Raw genomic sequence first — 19,641 nt, forward strand, 5'->3', positions numbered from 1 at the left:
TACAAACTTCTGGCGGGGCGTTTTATGGTGCAGCAGTGGGAACAGGCAAAAGAGCATGTATGTGTTATGATAAACATACCTTTATCTAAGCTGTTTCACATAGCATGCATACCCGGGCACGTGTAAGCACTAGCCATGCTTTTCAGATCTGGGCCAACTGGCTGCAGTCCAGCAGCAGGGCTGGGTTTTGGTGGCTTGGTCCCAGCATGCTCGCTGTGTGAGGGGCAAGGTACTTCGCTGCATAGCTGGAATGTTTTCCGTCATTGTTTGGCCCAAAAGGCTGGGAGATTTGTTTTGAAGGCGCTCTTATAGTGGAGGGCAAGTTGAGGCATGTCTATAACTGGCTCCTATAGGGTGGCTGCATACACACTGCTGCTGCTGCTCATTCACTGTCATTTGATTAAGGGATATTAAAATAAATCAAATTAATACCCAGCAAGTAATATCGCCACACCACATCTGATACATACACCTCACATCTACACCTGCACAGTGACATCGTTTGGACAAGAAACATGAGAGGTGTAATGATCAGACAGAAACTTATTTAGAATAGACATTAAAGGTTAAATTATTACCCACACTGTCCACTGTGAACATCAACAGACTGTCTTTCTGGCTCAAATCATACTTGCCATAGTTGGCACAGCTGACATCTTCAAATTGGCTGTTTTTGTCGGACCAACTGTCTCAACTCTTAGAGGACTAAAAAAAAACTGCAAACATTCACATATGAGAAGTCAGAGTGAAGTTGTGACTCCTGAAAGAAAAAGGACACATTCTTCCTTTTACAAATGAAAAGTTGAATTCATAAGAAATAAAACGCAATCTTGCTCAATTCAATACACTCAGCAGTTTTGTCGACTTTACTGACTCGGTCTGGTATGAGCCGTAACGTGTAATAAGAGCTACTGTTAGCAGATGCTTCTGTATTAACGCTAGTGAGTCATTTTGCTGACTTGATAACTTTTATCCTCTTGTGCTACAGTCAAACTAAATGTACCACTATTACACAAACTGATATCCTTTTTACTAGCCTATATAATATATATCCCTCCATATCAAGAGCTTTAGATCAGTGGATATCAACCAGGGACCCCCAATGAGAGAATGTATAAGAATGATTATTCTGTTCATATCTTTCACTCTTTACTGTTAATCTGCCGTCTACAGTACAGACTCACAGAGAATCCCTGAGACCTTAAGATCCTATCAAATACAGGTCTATAACAGCCTAATGTGTATCAAATTGGGGGTCCCTGACACCAAAAAGGTTGAGACATAAACACTGTTGTTGTTTATGTCATTACAACCTATCTACCTGTTGTTGTTTTTAGCGACTAGATGTAATAAACCATGAAAGAAACCATGAATGTGTAAATCAAATCATATCCTCATCGTGCTTTACTTTAAACTACCAAACAAATTCCACAATTTATGTCTTTTTTTTAGACAGAAAATAATAATTGCCCAGAGATACAGTATTTCATTCACAGCCAACCACCTGCGACGATGAGTTCATCTCTTCGCGTAACGTGAAGTCAAACAGTAATTGCAGTAATTTGAAGTTGTTCTCTGCGAGTGAATTCAGGTGTGTGGAAGTTGAGTCACGGCTTAAACACTTTCTAAAAAACCACAAATTGCCTTCGTCTAAACTTTCACGTCGTTCTCGACCACACAGCAGTGAAAAGACACTGTGTGTGGTCACTGATTTGGCCGAGCAGTCACGCTTCATGAACTTCAGTCAACTAGAGCACCCAGAAATGAACGAGTCGGAAGACATTTAGGATGTATTCTTGTCTAAAGCTGCAGCTGGCTGAACTCTCAAGGCTGTTCTGCTTTTGAATCAAATAAAGTCAGTCACTTTCAAGAGTCTTTCAAAAGCGATGAATTATGCTTGAACTGGCTGTCACTAATAAAGTCCATCGCAGCAGAGGGATGACCTGAAAGCACCGTCACAACTAGAGGCTCAATGAGAAAACGCACAGACAAATTTTTTAAGTGATTTGCCGCTCTCGTTTCTTTACATTCACACAAACAGCCGCCACGATACTGAGTCTCATAATAACATATCTCTGGTGTGTTGGGGGACCTCTGCAGCTGTGTGAAATGGTCAGGGCACTTTCTCTCAGCGATGTCATCATCACAGCTGCATCTCTAAAACCCCTCAGCTTCCTTCCTGGAGATCTGCCACGATTACCTTATCCTAAAACGGGCCGGCTAATATCTATCTGTCTGTATGTCTATCTGTCTGTCTATCTGTCTGCCTTTGGGGCGACGGAGCTCTGTGTAAACACTTGGATAACATAAATCACTTTCACAAATAACAAGAGTAGGGGTATTAAGTTAAGCAGGTTTCTTCTGCAACTGCCCATCAAAGCCACAAAACGAAGCAAAATGTTGCTCTTTGTTTGTTTGCTTTACTTCCAACCGCAGTGGGAAAGTGGACCATTTGTTTACAGGCGAACCCGGGCATGAAAGTCACATGGGCTCATATGTCATTTGTCATGGTGTTAGCAAAAAAAACTGAATTATTTGATTGTCTATAATAGCCTGCCTTTTTGGTGTTGATACAAAGTGAGAGTTTCTAACCACTTTGTGGGTCAAAACTGCAGTTTGACTTCATTTTTTTTTTCACGCTAGCTTTTCTAAACCCGGGTAATTACTGATGTTAACATCCATTTCCTTACACACATAAAACACTGTGATTTAGGGTCGTTTCCTGTTGTTTATTTGGATTTCACATTCTCAGGCTCTCATTTTTAGCTTAGTGCAGTCACTTTAATGTGCGTCCAAGTTCAAATTTCATTGTTCAAAATTCTGCAACTTTTTAAATAAACGATTAATCGTTTTAGGTTTTTTTTTAAATCATAGACTGGTTCTAGTCTCTTAAATGTGAGAATTTCCTGCTTTTTCTTCTTTTCTCTTTTCTTTTACACTGCTTTTTTTATACATTTTAAACTATAAACTATTTTCTGAAATCTTGTAGACAAAATAATTGATTGTTTAATTAAGAAAAAGTAAGAAAGTACACTAACTTCCTAAACTGAACCAAACTCCATGAATCAAAGCCCACATTTTGGATAAAACATTCCAACAGGCTCTGTGTGAACGTGCCTTGTCAGCAGGAACTCTATTTCCGATTCATAAAGTAATAAGTTTGAAGCAGCAGGAAGTAAACATCCCTGTTAAACTTTAAAGATCAGTGACTTCTCATGCAATCATTCGTTCCAAAGTCCATGATGACGTGTAAAGTTCAGGAACATTCAGTAACTAGTCACTATTGCTAGAATAAGAAAAAAACAAGTGGGCGGCACAACTTCTCTTGTCTCTTGACTTTACAGGTACTGCACATCATGGGAGTGTAGGTGCATTCAGAGCACAGAGAACTGACTGTTATTTTCCCGGACAAACGCTGCTGTATCTTGCAGCATCTCTTTTCTCTGCACGTGTCTCTCTGTTCCGAGTCAGCGACTCCTTCTATGCATTGATGTGTTAAAATTTACTGGGCTGTTTCCAACTCCGTCACCCCAAATACATCAGCTGACAGCAGCCTCAGTGCACAGCTCTAAGAGGCCCTCACAGACGCCGAAGTGCAGAGCGGAGGCCTGAGGGCTTTCACTCAACTACACACAACATCTCTCTGTGTGCAGCTCACTGACCACCGTTGTCGTCAGAGAAGGATGGGACAGCAGAGTCCCCCCGAATTCTCCGGATCTGGACCCAGGATGCCTGTGCAGCCTTCGGACACCTGCGGGGGACTGTGAATGTCTCTGTGATGGGACTGAGGGACGGGGATGGTAATGAACACACAGTAATTCATCAGCCATCCATGGCATTGCTCCCATTCAGATACAGATACCCACTGAGAGACAAAGCCCCAGCTGCCTCAAGTGGCAGACTTATACACAACATTGGGCATCAATGCAACACAGCTCCATTTAGCCCTTTAAGAAACGCCCTGTCACAGCAGCCAAAGTGCCTCTCTATACATCCCTCTGCACGGTTGCACGCACAATGGACAGAAGTGGATTCATCATGTGTTTAAAGGAGAGAAATGGCCTAGATTACCACATGTTGACGGAGCCAAACGCATTTCAGATCTGGCGCTTGATTTTAAATCACTTTTTCTACTGCTTTAGTTAGCTAGACAACTTTTGAGGTTGTGACAGATTCCTCTAGCAGGTGTTTAACCTCCAGCAAGACATTTGTCTTTTCAGCTCTGTGAAGGAACTGTTGACATTTTGGGAAATATGCTTATTTGCTTTCTTGACAAGACTTAGATGATACCACTCTCATGTCTGTGAAGTGAATATGAAGTTAGCTTAGGTTAGCATGAAGACTGCAAGGAGAGACAGCTAGCTTGGCTGTAAGGTAATACAATCTGTTTACCAGCACCTTGAAGCATTAAATAGTTTAAACCGTATAAAAATCAGACGGTAAAAAAAGGTCAAGTTGTGGTGATGTGCTGGATTACTTGTTGGCAGAGAGCAGGGACTTCAGCAAGTTGTTGTTTGAAGTTTTTGTACGGATTAAACAAACAAGACACAACATGTTAATTCGTTTAATTAGCTTTAGAGGTGCTGATAGGAGGATTGTGTTACCTTTGGACAGAGCCAGACTATCTGGCTTCCCGTTTCCACACTAGCTTCATGTTTTCCATATAGACACATGAAAGTGGTATCAGTCTGCTTTTGTATGACTGCAGACTTTATGGCTTATTAAGACAAGTATTTATTTAGAAATTACCAACATTATATCACCAAATAACAGGATTAACACAACCAGACAACCGAAAAGTTGGCTTATAACAGATCTAGAACTGAAATGTTAAGCATTAGTAAATCATTTCTTGATCTAATGGCAAAATTATTAGTTAATTAATCGATTAGTCTATCTTTTACTCTGTATTATATCACTGTATCACTGGTTTTATGGATTAAACAGTTCACCGGTTGATTGAAAAATTACCCAACAGCTTCATTGACAATGAAAATAATCGTTAGTTGCAGCCCTAATTGACTGATTTATGAACCATTAAAAATACAGCCATCAGTTACACCTTATAAACACTTCATAAGAAGTGACTTATCAGAAAGTGGTATTGATTTATCCCTGCCCACATATTCAAATTAGACAGACAGCTGCTGAGTAAAGAGGTAGGAGGCGTTCGGCTGTAGTACTTATAATGCTGGTGATTGCGCATCAGGGCATTCAGACTATAAAAGCGTGGGAGAAAAAGTGAGTATCACCTACATCAATGAGGAGAGAAAAAACTGCACTACACACAGAAGATGTGTCAAAGTTACAGTGAATCACGGCTCATTCCAAAAAACACACTCCCCTGGCTTCTGGACAGTGAATAATTGAGCCGTGAAAAACCTTCATATTAGCCCACTTTAGAGTTCCTCGTGACTCTGGGTAAGTCAGCATTTGCAGCACTACACGACTGCGTGGAGGCCCGCAGGAGGACGCTTCCGAGCCGAACCACCCAATTACACCCCTGTCAAGGCCGTGGCACAGCACTGCATCATCCCTACAGAGACACCACTGTCACATTGAGACCCAGGGCCGATGAGCCATGAGACCTGGCATGTTTGGCATGGCTATAAGCCCTACCATTAAGTGTTGATTCTCATTTATTAAGGAGGCAGTGTTGCTAAAACAAAGGCCTGCCCCAGTCAGCAACACTCAATTGTTGAAGCATGTGACTCATATTTGATTGCAGCGGAGTTTTAAAGCTGCAGGGCTGGGCTACTTTCACCCTATGACTCTCCCTCGGAGCTGGGGCAGCCTCCAGGACTGCTGCTGCTAAGTATTTACACATTCCTCCTGGGGCGGAAACACAGCCCATTAGCATCACATGCTAACATGCCTGTGGACAGAGAGGAGGCACACCAGCTCTTTTCAGCGTGGAGACATGGTAAAGTAAGAACAATCCATGTGTGTCCTCGAGTGCCTCTCAGGGAAGTTCCACTCTTATTTTGACATCCTTTGAAGTCAAAGTACAAGGTTAACCCTTTTCAAAATAACTGTGACTGAGAACTGGGTGACACGTGAAGTGGAGGCTGGTGTATAAAGAGATAATAAATGACAATATAGTAAAGAACAGTTGTCATAATATAAATGCACCTAATATAAACTTAAAATGTCCTTATATCTGCTTACAACTGCATTATTAAGTGTTTGAAAGACATATTTTATACTATTACAACTGTTAGAATGACTTTCTGACATTTATAACTAAATAATTGCTTATTAAAACTCTTTATTGGTGACTTAATAAACTTTATAACTGCACACTTAAGGATTCAAGTAAATTAAATAAAAAGTATAAACAGATAATGAATGACAATATAGTGTAAAAAATGACTTAAAATGTCCTTATATTTGCGTACAACTACACTCAAGTGTTTCTGAACTATATTTTGTATTATTACAACTGTACATTAGGATTTATTATCTGTTTATACTGCAGCCTCCACTTACGGGTGACCACAGGAGGGGTTATAGTTGTTGACAAATACATTAATAAACACTTAAATCTGCTTAAAACTACATTATTGTGTGTTATAACCCATTTATTAGTTGTTTATATACTCCTTATAATGGCTAAATAGGGGGAGTTAAAGTAAAGTGTTACCATTAAGTAATATTTGATTTGCTGTTGAGAGAGCATAATTAACTCTGAAGCTATGCCATGCAGTAGCATTCTTAGGTGGCCTGTTTCGACAGAGCAGCGGACTCCAGAGACAGTGAGAGAGCTGTCAATGTGAAAGTGGGCAGACTCGGTTGGCAAGCCCGGACTGGATGTTACACAGCCTTCAATAATTACAGGAATAGGATCAACCTAGTTGCACAATGGGCAAAGCATTAGCTAACTATTGTCTGTCAGCCTCAATAAACTCGAACCCTCCTCACAAAAGAGCGTGCTCGATGGCCGAGAGGGCTGAAACTGGCTTCAGCTGGCACGCTTTGTTAATTAAAGAGGTGAATACGCAGCCGCTCACCTTGGCAGTGGCTTTCTTTCTGTTGTGTGAAAGTTAGTGAAGATGGAAGAGCTGCTGAAATACCAACTGCTGTTGATATGAATGTTTATTTATGCTTTATTCTATCTGAGAAGTGAACCAGGATCTCTGATTTAACTTGGAGACAGCGTGATCTTTTACATCAAGATGTCGATTATCTGGAAAATCTGAATGATTGTAACAAGTTGTTCAGACATCTCAACCACTTAATGATAATGAGGTACCACGTTTTTAATGAGGCACATTATGAAAAGTTTATAAGTTGGAACTAATGGCCCTATTAATGGTTAATAAATCATTGACATGGCTTTTTTAGATACTTTTAGGTTGCCACTTTGTGAAAAACTTTCCATTTGGTAATAATGCAATTATAAATGTTGTAAATTATTATTTAATTATCATGTCTGCAAAGTGTTTTAATCCACAAATCTGAAGTTATAAGTGCTGATAATTGTAAATAAATTGATTTTGGCCCAGACTTTTCTAGAAATAAGTGGTCACATGATCTCACCAGTCAAAGGTTGTTCTGATTATTGATAAGTTACAACTCATCTATAGCATAAATCATTAGTAAATAATTTTCTAACCATAAATGAAGCCACTACGTACGAGCTTTAACTCCTTTACAAGAGGTTAGAAAGTGGCATTTCTGAACACAGGTATTGCTCCATAACTTCACATCATGCAGGTCAGACAGGGAGGAATCAGACTCATATCTGTACTCACATCCCGACTAAACAGGAACAGTTACTCAACAAAAAGTTTCAGAAGTTGGGAAACTTTAGTTAAATTCAGTCAGTATGTGGGAGTAAAAAAAAAAAAAAAAAAGACCGTAAACTTGAGGACGGAGGCAGAGGCGGGCAGGATGAGGCAGACAAAGCGTCGGGCCAAACTCATTGATCAGCAGCGAACACTGTTCCTCCCTCGCTCTCTTTGTTCATCTGAGTTTCTGCTTTTCAACCAGATGCAATTTGCTGCTGTTTAGTGAGCCATAGGAGGCTTCCTGATGACTCAAGGTGCTGAAAACTAGGAGCTCACGACGAGAGTTGTTTATGTATTCAGAACATGAATTCACATCTCCACATCTCTCCTGTCGACTAGTAGACTGGTTTTTCTGACACAAGAAGGTTTTGAAAAGCATAAAAAGTTGATAAAAGATATTTTAATATTTAATTAGATATTCATTTTTGCTGACGGCAAGTGTTGTTTTATTTGCTTGTGAGTTTCCCTCAGGATGTCTCCAAGTTTCATGAAGTAAAGCTGAAGACATCTTAAGATTTTTTCAGCACTGGTTACATTTAAATAAGACCAACTGAAATAAAACAGTCAGATTGAGTTGATTTCTCAGTGGAAATACAAGAAGCCGCAGTGTTTTAATGGGCTGTAAATCTGACGTTAACAATTAAAATGCTATATTTAACTATATTTTAAAGCTTTCAGGCTTTAACTTCTCCACAGAGTGACTCAAACAAAGATGAACAGACAGCAAGTTTCTGTTTTGTCTTTCTCCGTTTATCTTTCATCACTAAAGCTTTGATTTGATTGTGTTCATCTGCAACACAAAGGTTGCTCTTCTGTATCAGCTAGATATGACTCAATAATAGGAAAACAACAGTATGGTTGCTCTGTGTGTGAATAGAGAATACATCATGCATACACAACTATGTCCAGCCTGCATAGGCTTCTAAGGAACCATGAACTCATATGAGTCAGATACGCCAGTTTTCAGTCCAAAAACCCAAAAGATATTCCCTTTATGATGATATAAACACAGAAAAGGCAGGGAATCTTTATATTTGAGAGGCTGATACTGACATTTCTGGCATATTTGCTTAATTTCTCCCTTGAACCATCATAGTTTGTACTAGAACTGAAACAATTAGTCAATTACTCTGCAGCTATTCAGATTATCAATTAATCCTCTGCTTAATTTGCTGATATTCTCTGGTTCAAGGTTCTCCAATGTGAGGATTTTCTGTTTTATATGAAAGTAAAGTGAATACCTTTGGTTCTGTTGGAGAACAAAACAATACATTTGATGACATCACTTTTGACTCTGGGAAAGTTTGATCTTTGATAGACATTTCTTTTTTGTTATTTGTTGTTATATTACACGTTTTAGACAAAATGATGAATCGATTAATCAAGCAAATAATGAGCAAGACAACCAATCATCTTTATCTGCTGGCCCTAGTTTGTTCTGTAAAGAAAACTGGACTCACTTTCTTTTTTTCCTATCTGTTTACCTCCTGAACATGATTGAATGTGCCCGAGAACACCATTTACATCTGTGCAATTAAAGATCTTTGGCTTCTAGATAAACAAGACATAACATATGATTCATTTATCTTCAGACTTCAATAAAAGCACAAATTGTTTATGTCCATACAGAATATCAACCTCCTAAAAGACTGCACACAGCTCTTCTGCACATGGAGAACTCTGTGATTGACTGCTGGTAAACACCACACATAGAGAGATAAACCCACAGTCACTCTGTCTGCTGCGTCTTATAGAAGTTTACTTAATGACTGGGAGACACACTTTGCAGGTAAGTTGTTGTTGTTGGTATTAAAACTGAGATTCTGTGAATCACACGAGTTTCCTTTGTGTGTGTGTAATAATTATTGACTGTTTTAGGACAGTGTGGGGAAAACAAAGACTTTCTTTCTACAAGTCTTCACAAAAACTTCAGCAGATTAGGAGGTGAGGAGGGGGGCAGACTCTCAAACACACACACACACACACACACACACATCCTCAACCTCATCATCCTCAACCCTGTGACCCATGCAGACTCAGCTACCCCTTGGGGGCAAAAACAGACAGGATGGGGAGGCAGGGGCCCTCTGCAGGACACAAACACCACAACATGAAGGATATTAACACTAAAACCACTCCACCCTAAAAGACTGAAGGAGTTAAAACTGGACAACTACCATCAGTGCAAGCCTCTCTCTCTCTCTCTCTCTCTCTCTCTCTCTCTCTTTTTCTTTTTTTTTTGACCCATGCATGATGCAGCCACAACAAAAAGCTTCTTTCCTTTGTCAGAACAATGACAACATCCTCTACCTGTTCTCAAGAAAATACCTGCATGACTGAGCCAAAATAACCGGATCCTCAGTCATGTTTATGTTGACACAGTGGCTCGCAAATGCATTCAAATCCTTGCATATGTGCAGAGGGGGAATTAACACCTGCAACTAAAAAAAAAAGGAAGGGAGTTCAATACATGTGCAGTTTCACCAGGCCCCATGCACTGTCCCAGTCATTGTGCTGCTACACTAATCACAGGACTAAAAAATTAATATAAAAACCCTGCTGAGGAAAGGTGAGGAGGACACACCTACACATCCTTTATTTACTGCTGCTCGACCGAAACTAGACAAGGGCTGTACTCTCCGGTATCGCCTGCAGCGAGGTGGATCTCTCGTCTGCACACACACAAACACACGCCGTACCTTAGAAATTCTTGCAGACAGGTGTCACAGAACCGATGTCCACAGGTAGACACTTGGACCGGCTCCCGCATCGCCTTGCTGCAGAGCGGACACTGGAACCGTCTCTTTGGCTTCTCCAGAAACTTGTAATCAAACCCGGGCATCGCTACAGGTTCCGTGGGGGCTTTTCCTCCCGGCCTTCAGCTGCAGGTTAAAGGTAGAAATGTCCTCTTTTTTTTTTTTGATCCTCCGTTAAACAACCCCCACCCCCCTCCTGGAAAACGGGGCTATTTAGCTGCACTGCCGTTCAAGCCGATGAGGGGTTCATATCACGTCCCTTCCGCCGCCGACCGATCGGGCTTTAAAGGAGGCGAGTTCCTCCTCCTCCTCCACCCCCCTCCAGCTTCTCCTCCCGTGCAGCCCCGGCGACTGATGGCAACAAAAGCGGTAGACAGTCCGGGGAAAGGCTGCAGAGATGGTCACAGATTCGTCCTCTCTCTCTCTCTCTCTCTGTGTGTGTGCAGGTTTACAGCTCGGGGTTAATGTGGCCGTGATGTGTGTGTGTGTGTGTGTGGCCCTCTCTCTCCTCAGTGGATGCAGCACTGACACACTGAGCACAATGCACAACCCCTCCGTCTGTTTAGGTGCACCGAGTCCCGCCTCCTCCTTCCATGCAGGAGGAGTCAAGGAGCTGAAACAGTCAGTTCACACCATCTTTATCCCTCTGATCGCTCTTTATGGATCTTTAATGGGGCTTTTGTGCGGCTGCAGCGGCCCTCTAATGAAATGCGTTGTTTGTTTTCATGCTCTTGTTTAATGTTTATTATTTATTTGTCAGATAGAAGGCTTTTGTATGTTAATGTGTGTGCACAAACTGGGCATGACTTTAGAGGTATTTAAAATATTTAGTCTTAATTAGTTAAGTAAGAGGCGAGGAGGGTTTTGTTGTTAAGGTTTACTTCAAATAAATATTAAAAGTGACCTACTACAGGAGCCTAAAGTAGAGTGAGAGGTGCCCCCTGGTGGTAGAGCAGAACATACACAATGAATAAATACAGTATGCTCTCCCTTTATTTCATCTTAAAATGTTTCTAAATACATGTTAAAATAACCCCTCACATACATTATTACACTCATTAAACAGACAAACAAACTGCGGGTCTGCATCGTTTAATGGAAGTAGAAATACTACATACAGACACATGTATGGATCATTTTTCACCTGCTCTATTGCCACCGGATTACATCATCATTACATCATCACACGAGACAACAATGGTAATCGATCCGTGTCCTCAGAGAAAGGTGTGAACACATCTTGAATAAGGAGTAAAATACTGTAAACACGTAATTACATTTAGAAAAATAGGTGATTTCTTATTAGGGAAAAATGAATATTAATCTACGGTGTAACAACAATGACAGCTCTGTGGCAATTACACAGATTAATGTGTGAGTGGGTGATTAATGTGAGAATAATGGGGAAGAATTACACAAAGGTAATCAGACTGTCACTGTGAACTCCAGCTTTATACCACAGGTTCATTTTAAACTGCTGACTACTATTTATTTTAAAGTCAACCTACACAGTCATGATAAAGATGTTTCATTTTCAGTCTGTCAGCAGCCAATACAAACATTTCAGCACTGAAGAAGAGCAGGTAACAGACTAACTCTCTTTCTGCAGACATTACAGTGAACCATCTTCTCATAAAACACAAGATTTATCACAGAAGTCAGGTTGCATGTTTTATGTATCCAACAGACACCTGTTAAGATCATTCCTTCTTTTAGGTTTGACAATAAAAGCTTTAACACCAGAAAATGTCATGGTAACTGGTGATGACGATATTGTAGAAAAAGTTAATATAAAAATACTTATAAATGATGTACACTCCTTGGTACCAGTGGCAGTAACTATATACATTTACTTCATTACATGGTACTTTATACTTCTACTCCACTACATTTCAAAGGGATTTACTGTACTTTTTACTCCACTACATTTATTTGGTACCTTAAGCTTCTAATTAAATTATCAATACAGAATATAATCAACAATCAAATTATAATGCATTATTATAGATTAAGGCACCTTGCAGTGTACAAAGCAATTAAAATTAGCTCCAGCTTTACTATAGTAAATACTATACTACTATATTATATTACTATACTATACTGTTATTATAATATATCTTATTCTGAAAGGGGCCATTTTGCACTAGTACTTCTACTTTTAGTATTTGAGTGTATTTGGAGGTTTTTTTGTACTTTTACTTTAAGGTCCAGTGTGTAGGATTTGGTGTCATCTAGCTGTGTAGTTGCAGATAGCAACTCCCTCACCTCACCCTCCACTTCCAAGCGCGAAGGAGGAACTACGAAACATGCGGAATACGCGGAGAAACTGTTTTCTCGCTGATGGTCTTGTTTGTTTATGTAGGTCACGTTGGGGCGCCAGTATTAAATTAGGACTGTATCGTAACCAGTTAAAAACGTCTTGTAGGTTTAAAGTAAAAATTTTAATGCAGGATTGTTTTCTTCCTACACTGTGGTATTTATACTTTTACTTAAGTAAAAGACCTGAGTCCTTCTTTCACCACTGATAGGCACATTTTGGCTTTTGTTTCGGCAGTCTTAGGTCATCCTATGAATACAGTTTACACAATATTTATACATAATCTCATTTCTAATATAATACACATTTACAGTGAGTTATAACACAGAATTTTCCAAAAACACAACAGTTTTTTTACCCCACTGCTCGTTATAAAATGTTAAGTGTGTATTATATAGGGAGCAGTGTGATTTCAGACACACTCATTTAGACAAACACCTGAACCCTAAACAACACATCGTTATCTGGTTTGAAAGCTGCTCTCAAGCTACAAAAGTATTGGAGGACTAATCCAATCAAGCACAATGTGACCACTGACGATGTGATAGAGATTAATGTGTTTGGTTCATTTGACTGATGAGTTACTTAACACTCAAGTGTCTTTCATTCTTTTCCTCCATGTGCATTGTATCGTCATTCACCAGTGGGCTTAAGAGAGCTCAAACCAGTTTGGCTTTTACTGGTCTTTATCATGCTAACCCTGCATGTGAGAGAGGACAATAGTTCACCACATGAAAGCTGCCTAATGACTTCCTGTAATCCAGCTTCAGTGACTGTGTTGCAACATCCCCTAGACTAACCTGTTGTGACATACACCTGCTGCCACACACAGGTTTTGACCCTTGCTCCATGATATCAAACCACCGAATGAAACAAACATTCATTCCTGGAGGAGGAAAAAAAACACTAGATAGAGGAAGACTAAGTTAAAGCCTGAGGGCGCAGCTGCAGTATGAAAGGGAATCTTTCAACTGCAGCACAGATGGGCCTCTGGGAGGAGTTATTCAGAGGAAGCTGTCCTTCACCTCATTCCATCGCCAGCGCTGAGGGGGGTTCGTTTTCAGGACAAAATCATCTCGGGACAGGTTCCTCAAGCAAAGCTGAAACGAGGGAGAAAGGGACAAGGGTAAAACGTCAGTAGAGCTGCAATTACTAGCTGATTAGTCAGTTAATTGATTGAAAAAAGCCAAATGTACTGGTTCAATCTTTGTAACTGTGAAGACTGGCTGCTTTTCTTCGTCATCTATGATGGTTAACTGAATATCTTTGGGTTTTGGACTGATGGTCGGATAAAACGAGGAATTTGAAGATGAGAAAACAATTCGTAAATGAATTGAGAAAGTAATCAACAGATTAATCGATCAAAATAATCATTAGTTGCTGCCATAAATGTCAGCACATGAGTTCTCTTGTAAATCTCTAGTTGATAAATCAATTAGATCAATGAGAAAGTGGCTAACAGTTTATTAAATATCTATACAAGCTTGTTGTGTTTGTCCACATACACTGCTATACAGCTTAACCTTCCCACAAGGACACACATTACTGTTAGAAACGTTCTTTAAAAGTTAACTTGTTTAAATTACATTTGTTCCGTTTTTTAATTTGGGACTGAGACCTTGTACTTTTTCTGAAGAAATAAATTGAAATTTTAAAGGGAGCGTTCAGCGGTGTTGCGAGTCCTTGGCAGGCAGAAATCCCAATAACTTTATTGGATTCCTGAACAAGAAAGATTGTACAGTTACACCTGCACTACCTTTGAATTCCTAATGGTTTTTTGTTGCATTGACTGAATGAATGAATAGTTAATTCTGTGGCTTTGAACAGGTGTGGTGAAGAGTTTTAGTCTCTGATGACAGTCTAAATTATGTTTTGAATAAAAATGTGGACACATACTTAAAAATATCTGTTATAAAATGATTTCAAGATCTTCAATATCTGCAGACAACATGGAGACTTTGAAATACATTTGTACAGTGACACCTGAATCTAACTAGAAACAAAAGTCAGCTTTAACATCTAACTGAACTGACTACAGAGGGGGATCTGTAAGTAGAATAAGTGAACAGTTTTGTGTTCTTGATACAGTATGAATTTAATTCTTTCATAAAATCACTGAGTTTGGGGGTTTTAAGTGTTCATACACTGAATTTAAATCCTCATAAAAAGTATATACGGTGCATGAAAACATATATCAGCACTGTCATCCGGACTGTTGTATTAAGGTTTAGTATTATGCTTATTAAGTAGATCCTGCTAATGACCTCTATCTGTGTCCATGTGGTCTCCATGTCCTTGTCACACAGTGCAGGTCAAAGAAACATTTAAACAGCAGCGCTGTAGCCTGTAGCCAGGATTACCAACATGTCTGCTACTTATTAAACTGTGATGCAGTTTAATCTTCTCTAAATCTGCAGCTATTTTCAATTTGGAGTGTAGAGGGAGGATTTAATCCCACCTTCACTGTTCTTCAGTTTTCATTAGAATATGTGGCTTTTGCACCGTCACTGCCGGGAGAAAGTGCTTTCCATTCCTCTCAGTAAGAGGTCTATGGCATGACAGTCTAAAAATCAACAGCGACGATGCAGGGTTGGACTGAATTATCACTACTGGCACGCAGATAGAAAGGTTGTGATCGAGTTTGCAGAGTGTAGCTGAAAGTAAGCAGTTTGTTAATGTGAAAAGAGCGCTTTGACACGCCGCCAGTGTATGACTGTATGAAACGAAGCTTTAGCCAGTCAGCTTTCAAACTTACAAATGAGTCCTTTCACAATTCTGCACGGAAAAACATGCGTCTCTGTCGACATTATCAAGAGAAGCTTGTCTCAAGTTCAGCCTGTCTTTCATCTGGGGATTAGTACCCTCTCAGTTAGATTTCACCACATCCCAACATCTCACAGTGTTTGTTAACAAAGGGGTAATGAGCGAAATATTACGTTTCACTGCCAGCAGAGTGTTGCCATGACAACAAGCCACTGATGTCACCACGAATGGGTGACTTTCGTCGAGCTGCACCGCCTTCGGTATCCCAGAATCCTCCTCTTTTCTTCCGAGGCGACCGCGGGCCCCCTTTCCCCAGGTGTACGCCTCCCCTTCTGTAGAAAGCAGGAGAAGAAGGAGCTGGTCACCGTTTCTCCACATTCACAGCACAAACCTCAGGATGCATTAATCCACAAAAATCTTTAACTGACAGCTCTGCCTCTCCTGCAGTGGCAGCATAATGGCTCTATCTGTAGGAAGTCAAAGCTGAACAAAGACTTCCCTCAACAAAGAAAACCTACAAGCATGACTGGCACCGCTGGCTTTCTCCCCAGGGAGCCAATCGCTGGCACAATATGACATTTTACCATTTTATCCTCGGCTTAAAGAACAAAACACACACTTCCAGACACACAAGTATAAACACACATACACACATCTGTTACCTATCTGTTAAGCCATGTGTTTAAAGAACCATACTGATGGTTTTGTGTGTTTAGCCTATTATCTGTGTAGTTTACATTACTGCTAACCCTTTTTCCAAACCACACTGTATGTTCCATATAACTATTGCTTTTAAACTTCTAGTTTGTTTCAGTTTGACATGAAAATAAACTTCCATCACAGTGAACACTTAATCATATTTGTTTTTGAGCTAAAGTTACACTACTGTTGTGTGGTCACATAGCTGCTCGCAGTAACTGTTAAACCTGGGTGACTCTCATGAAAATGCAACACCCTCCGCATCCCAGAATCCTCCTCTGTTCCTCCAAAGCAGCTCAACCACAGATATCTGAGCAATGCTGTCTAAACTCAGAGCTGAGATGAACCCTGTTTTGTTCGCTTGGGATGAACAATGAGGGAAAATAAAGACTTTTTGAAAATGCTGCCATTGTTGGTAACCGCAGTCTCGAGTCAGCAGCAGAACAAAAAACATTTTATGCAAAACCATAAAATTCACATCATACTTATCAGAACATTTGTGTGTGTGAATATTATTTAGTTAAATACCAAACAACATGGCATGTATGAAATGCTTTTCAACAGCTGTTAAGTTTCAGATTCAGGGTTTTCTTGAACGCAAGTAGTGACTGTGACTGTAGGCCCTGCACACCTCCTGCTACATCCACACAGATGATTTCACCTCCTCTAATGGTTCACTCAGACTGGATTTTGTTTTTCATTCATAATAACAGTAATATCTTTGATAAAAAGCTTTGACTGATGTTGTTAACCCACTTGCCACGCTAGCTCCTGGCAGTTTATGTTGCCTGCACACAATATTTCCTGTCCCATCCTGCCTTCTGCCTTCTGCCACGCCACGTGAGACTGTGCTTGGCTGATGTCTCGTTGATTCTCCTGTTAGCTTTGTCGCACCCCTTATGTGGGACAAGTAACATCTTTATGGTTCTTAGTAGTTCAAGACCTCACGTATGTCTGCCCATTTTCAACCTGAGCAAAGGTCTCCACTATGGAGGTGTGCAGGGCCTTTAAAAACAGAGCTTTCACATATAGTCCCTTCTACTCACCAGATCCAATAGCTAAGGTGAAAGCGTCTCCACAAGCAGCCATGGTGATGCCCTGCAGCCCGGGCACCGGGTAGGGCACGCGGCTGCTACGACGTGAACTACAGCCCATCTGGCCATGCTGGTTGCTGCCAAAGGTAAAACACTGACCCTTTTCTGGACAAGGAAAATGTGCATTAAAGTGGTGATGCAAATTTCTTGGGCACAATAAATGAAACCATGTTTGATTTGACTGAAGAGTTGTGTGTGGAAAAAAAAGATTAGCTTTAAGATTTAGCACAAGTTGAACATGCTCGAAGTAATCTTTCCAAGCAGCCTTCCGCTTTATCTGGTATCTTCTCTTATTTAGTACCATTATGGAGGCAGAATTTGATTAGATAGATTAATAATATTTTACCTGTAACAGCAACAGAATGGGCTGTCCCAATATCAATGTAAACAATCTTCTCACTGTTGAGCGGGGCTGATTGGACCGGAGCGTAAGAATGGACTTCTTCCACCTGATTTGACGGATTTGGTTCCTCTCCAATTGCTATTTTATCCAGCCCGAGCTTGTTGAACCTGACCACAACAAAACAACAAAATCAAGGTATCTGTAACAGAGGAATAGAGGACAATTGCCTTTATTCTATCATTTCAAACCACTCCTTCAATATATTATCTATATTTATCACAAATACCGTTAACATTTTCTATTCATATTTCCTTGTCTGCTGCAGGTGTCTGCTGAGCTGCAGGTATGTGAACAAAGCTGCTTCTACTCCAACCTGAAATGAACGCTGTTGTGTTTACTGTTGCTACTCTTGACTCCTACACAGCTCTAAATCCGGTCCAAAACCTCTCTGAGAGAGAAGGATTAACAATGACAAAAACAGTCTTTGTCATTTTAGTAGAATGCTGCCTCACAGGTTGCGCACCATGAAAGTATCTCTATCACCACCCTGTATGAATGAATGAATGAATGAATGAATGAATGAATCAGTTTATAACATAAACCTATGAGAGTAAAATAAAAGATCACTTCATCATCAAAACATGTCCTCCATAGAAAACATACAATGTTTTCTCATTAAATGTGAAGTGAAATGTTTCACAGGTGATTATTAACTCATGTCAGACAGTGACATGTTTACAGAGACTAATGACCACAGTTTCGGGTGTGAAAATATGAAGTAACTACCTGTTGCTTCCACATGCCACGATGCTGTGCTGGGTGCTGATAATCATCGAGCAGTCAACTCCACACACCACCCTCTGGGCCTCAAATTCCACAGGTAAACATACCTGCTGAGGAGAGTTGTGGGTGTCTTGGGTGCCTAGCCCGAGGCGACCTTTGAGACACAGGAACAGAAACACAGACCCAACAATCAAGCTGTGTGCTGATGTGATTCATGAAGTGAGTCATAAATCAGTCTGACACAAACAAACACCAAAAAGATGAATACCAAGATAGATTGAGTGAGTTTAAGAACAACCAGTTAATTTACGATACCATTGTCTCCTCTTCCCCAGGCAAATACTTCTCTTTCATTGGTCACAGCGAGTACGTGGGAAGCACCACACGACACCTGAACCAGCTCATAGCCGAGGAGCGCCTCAACTATTTTGGGCTTGAGTATAAAAACAGAGAGAGGAAAGAAATGTCATCATTGTAATGTTTATATCACAGATTTGTATCAAATGTCTGCAGGGACACAGAATCATTAATAGGTATACAACATAACTGTAGCATGCAGGACCAAAACATTGTGAATGAATGTTTTGTCAGTTTGACAGTGTCCAGGAATTTATCTTTTCTACTTTTGCAAAATCCCTGGTTGGATTTTTAATTTAAGGCATGTTTGCCATAATTTAGGGCTCTTCCTCACATATTAAGACAGGAAATACAAATCATAGCATTCACATTATCTGCTGCACACAGTGTGAAGCAAAAACCTCCAGTCAGTAAAAACAAAACTTTGGGAGACACGTGGATGTATTAATGCACATTATATCTATTATAACTAATATTGTATGTCTGTTAACATACTAGAGAAATACTAAGAAAGTTCACTCTGCTCCCAGTTTATTAGATGACCTAGCTAAAACTAATAGAGTCTAATGCAGCAGTGCTGTAAAACAACTACCTTAATGAAGAGAAATACTTTATCTTACTTACAGATTAATCCATTTTTGTATATGGGAAACCATTTACAGGCTCTTAAGATACATTAAAGCAAAAAGAAAAGGAATCAATATGCTACAGTTTATGCTCTTTTTAATTAACAAAAAAA

The 19,641-nt window shown here is 40.1% G+C and overlaps 2 protein-coding genes across 2 annotated transcripts in view; both read right to left on the minus strand.

The window, feature by feature from the left end:
• Window positions 1-11,061, minus strand: part of traf4a (tnf receptor-associated factor 4a) — a 38,210-nt gene extending 27,149 nt beyond the window's left edge. Inside the window, exon 1 of the mRNA XM_035680697.1 lies at window positions 10,490-11,061. Within this exon, the coding sequence (XP_035536590.1) occupies window positions 10,490-10,632 (143 nt within the window). The 5' untranslated portion in view covers window positions 10,633-11,061. The remainder of the gene's footprint in view (window positions 1-10,489) is intronic.
• Window positions 11,062-11,596: 535 nt separating this feature from the next.
• nek8 (NIMA-related kinase 8) overlaps window positions 11,597-19,641 on the minus strand; it is a 20,891-nt gene continuing 12,846 nt past the window's right edge. Inside the window, exons 11-16 of the mRNA XM_035679989.1 lie at window positions 18,861-18,978; window positions 18,549-18,699; window positions 17,766-17,929; window positions 17,372-17,524; window positions 15,800-15,958; window positions 11,597-13,963 (exon numbers count right to left, since the gene is read on the minus strand). Of these exons, the coding sequence (XP_035535882.1) occupies window positions 13,935-13,963; window positions 15,800-15,958; window positions 17,372-17,524; window positions 17,766-17,929; window positions 18,549-18,699; window positions 18,861-18,978 (774 nt within the window). The 3' untranslated portion in view covers window positions 11,597-13,934. The remainder of the gene's footprint in view (window positions 13,964-15,799; window positions 15,959-17,371; window positions 17,525-17,765; window positions 17,930-18,548; window positions 18,700-18,860; window positions 18,979-19,641) is intronic.

The sequence above is a fragment of the Morone saxatilis genome, unplaced genomic scaffold (genome assembly GCF_004916995.1).
Source record: "Morone saxatilis isolate NCDOM2014 unplaced genomic scaffold, NCSU_SB_2.0 Contig8, whole genome shotgun sequence".
Lineage (NCBI taxonomy): Eukaryota > Metazoa > Chordata > Actinopteri > Moronidae > Morone > Morone saxatilis.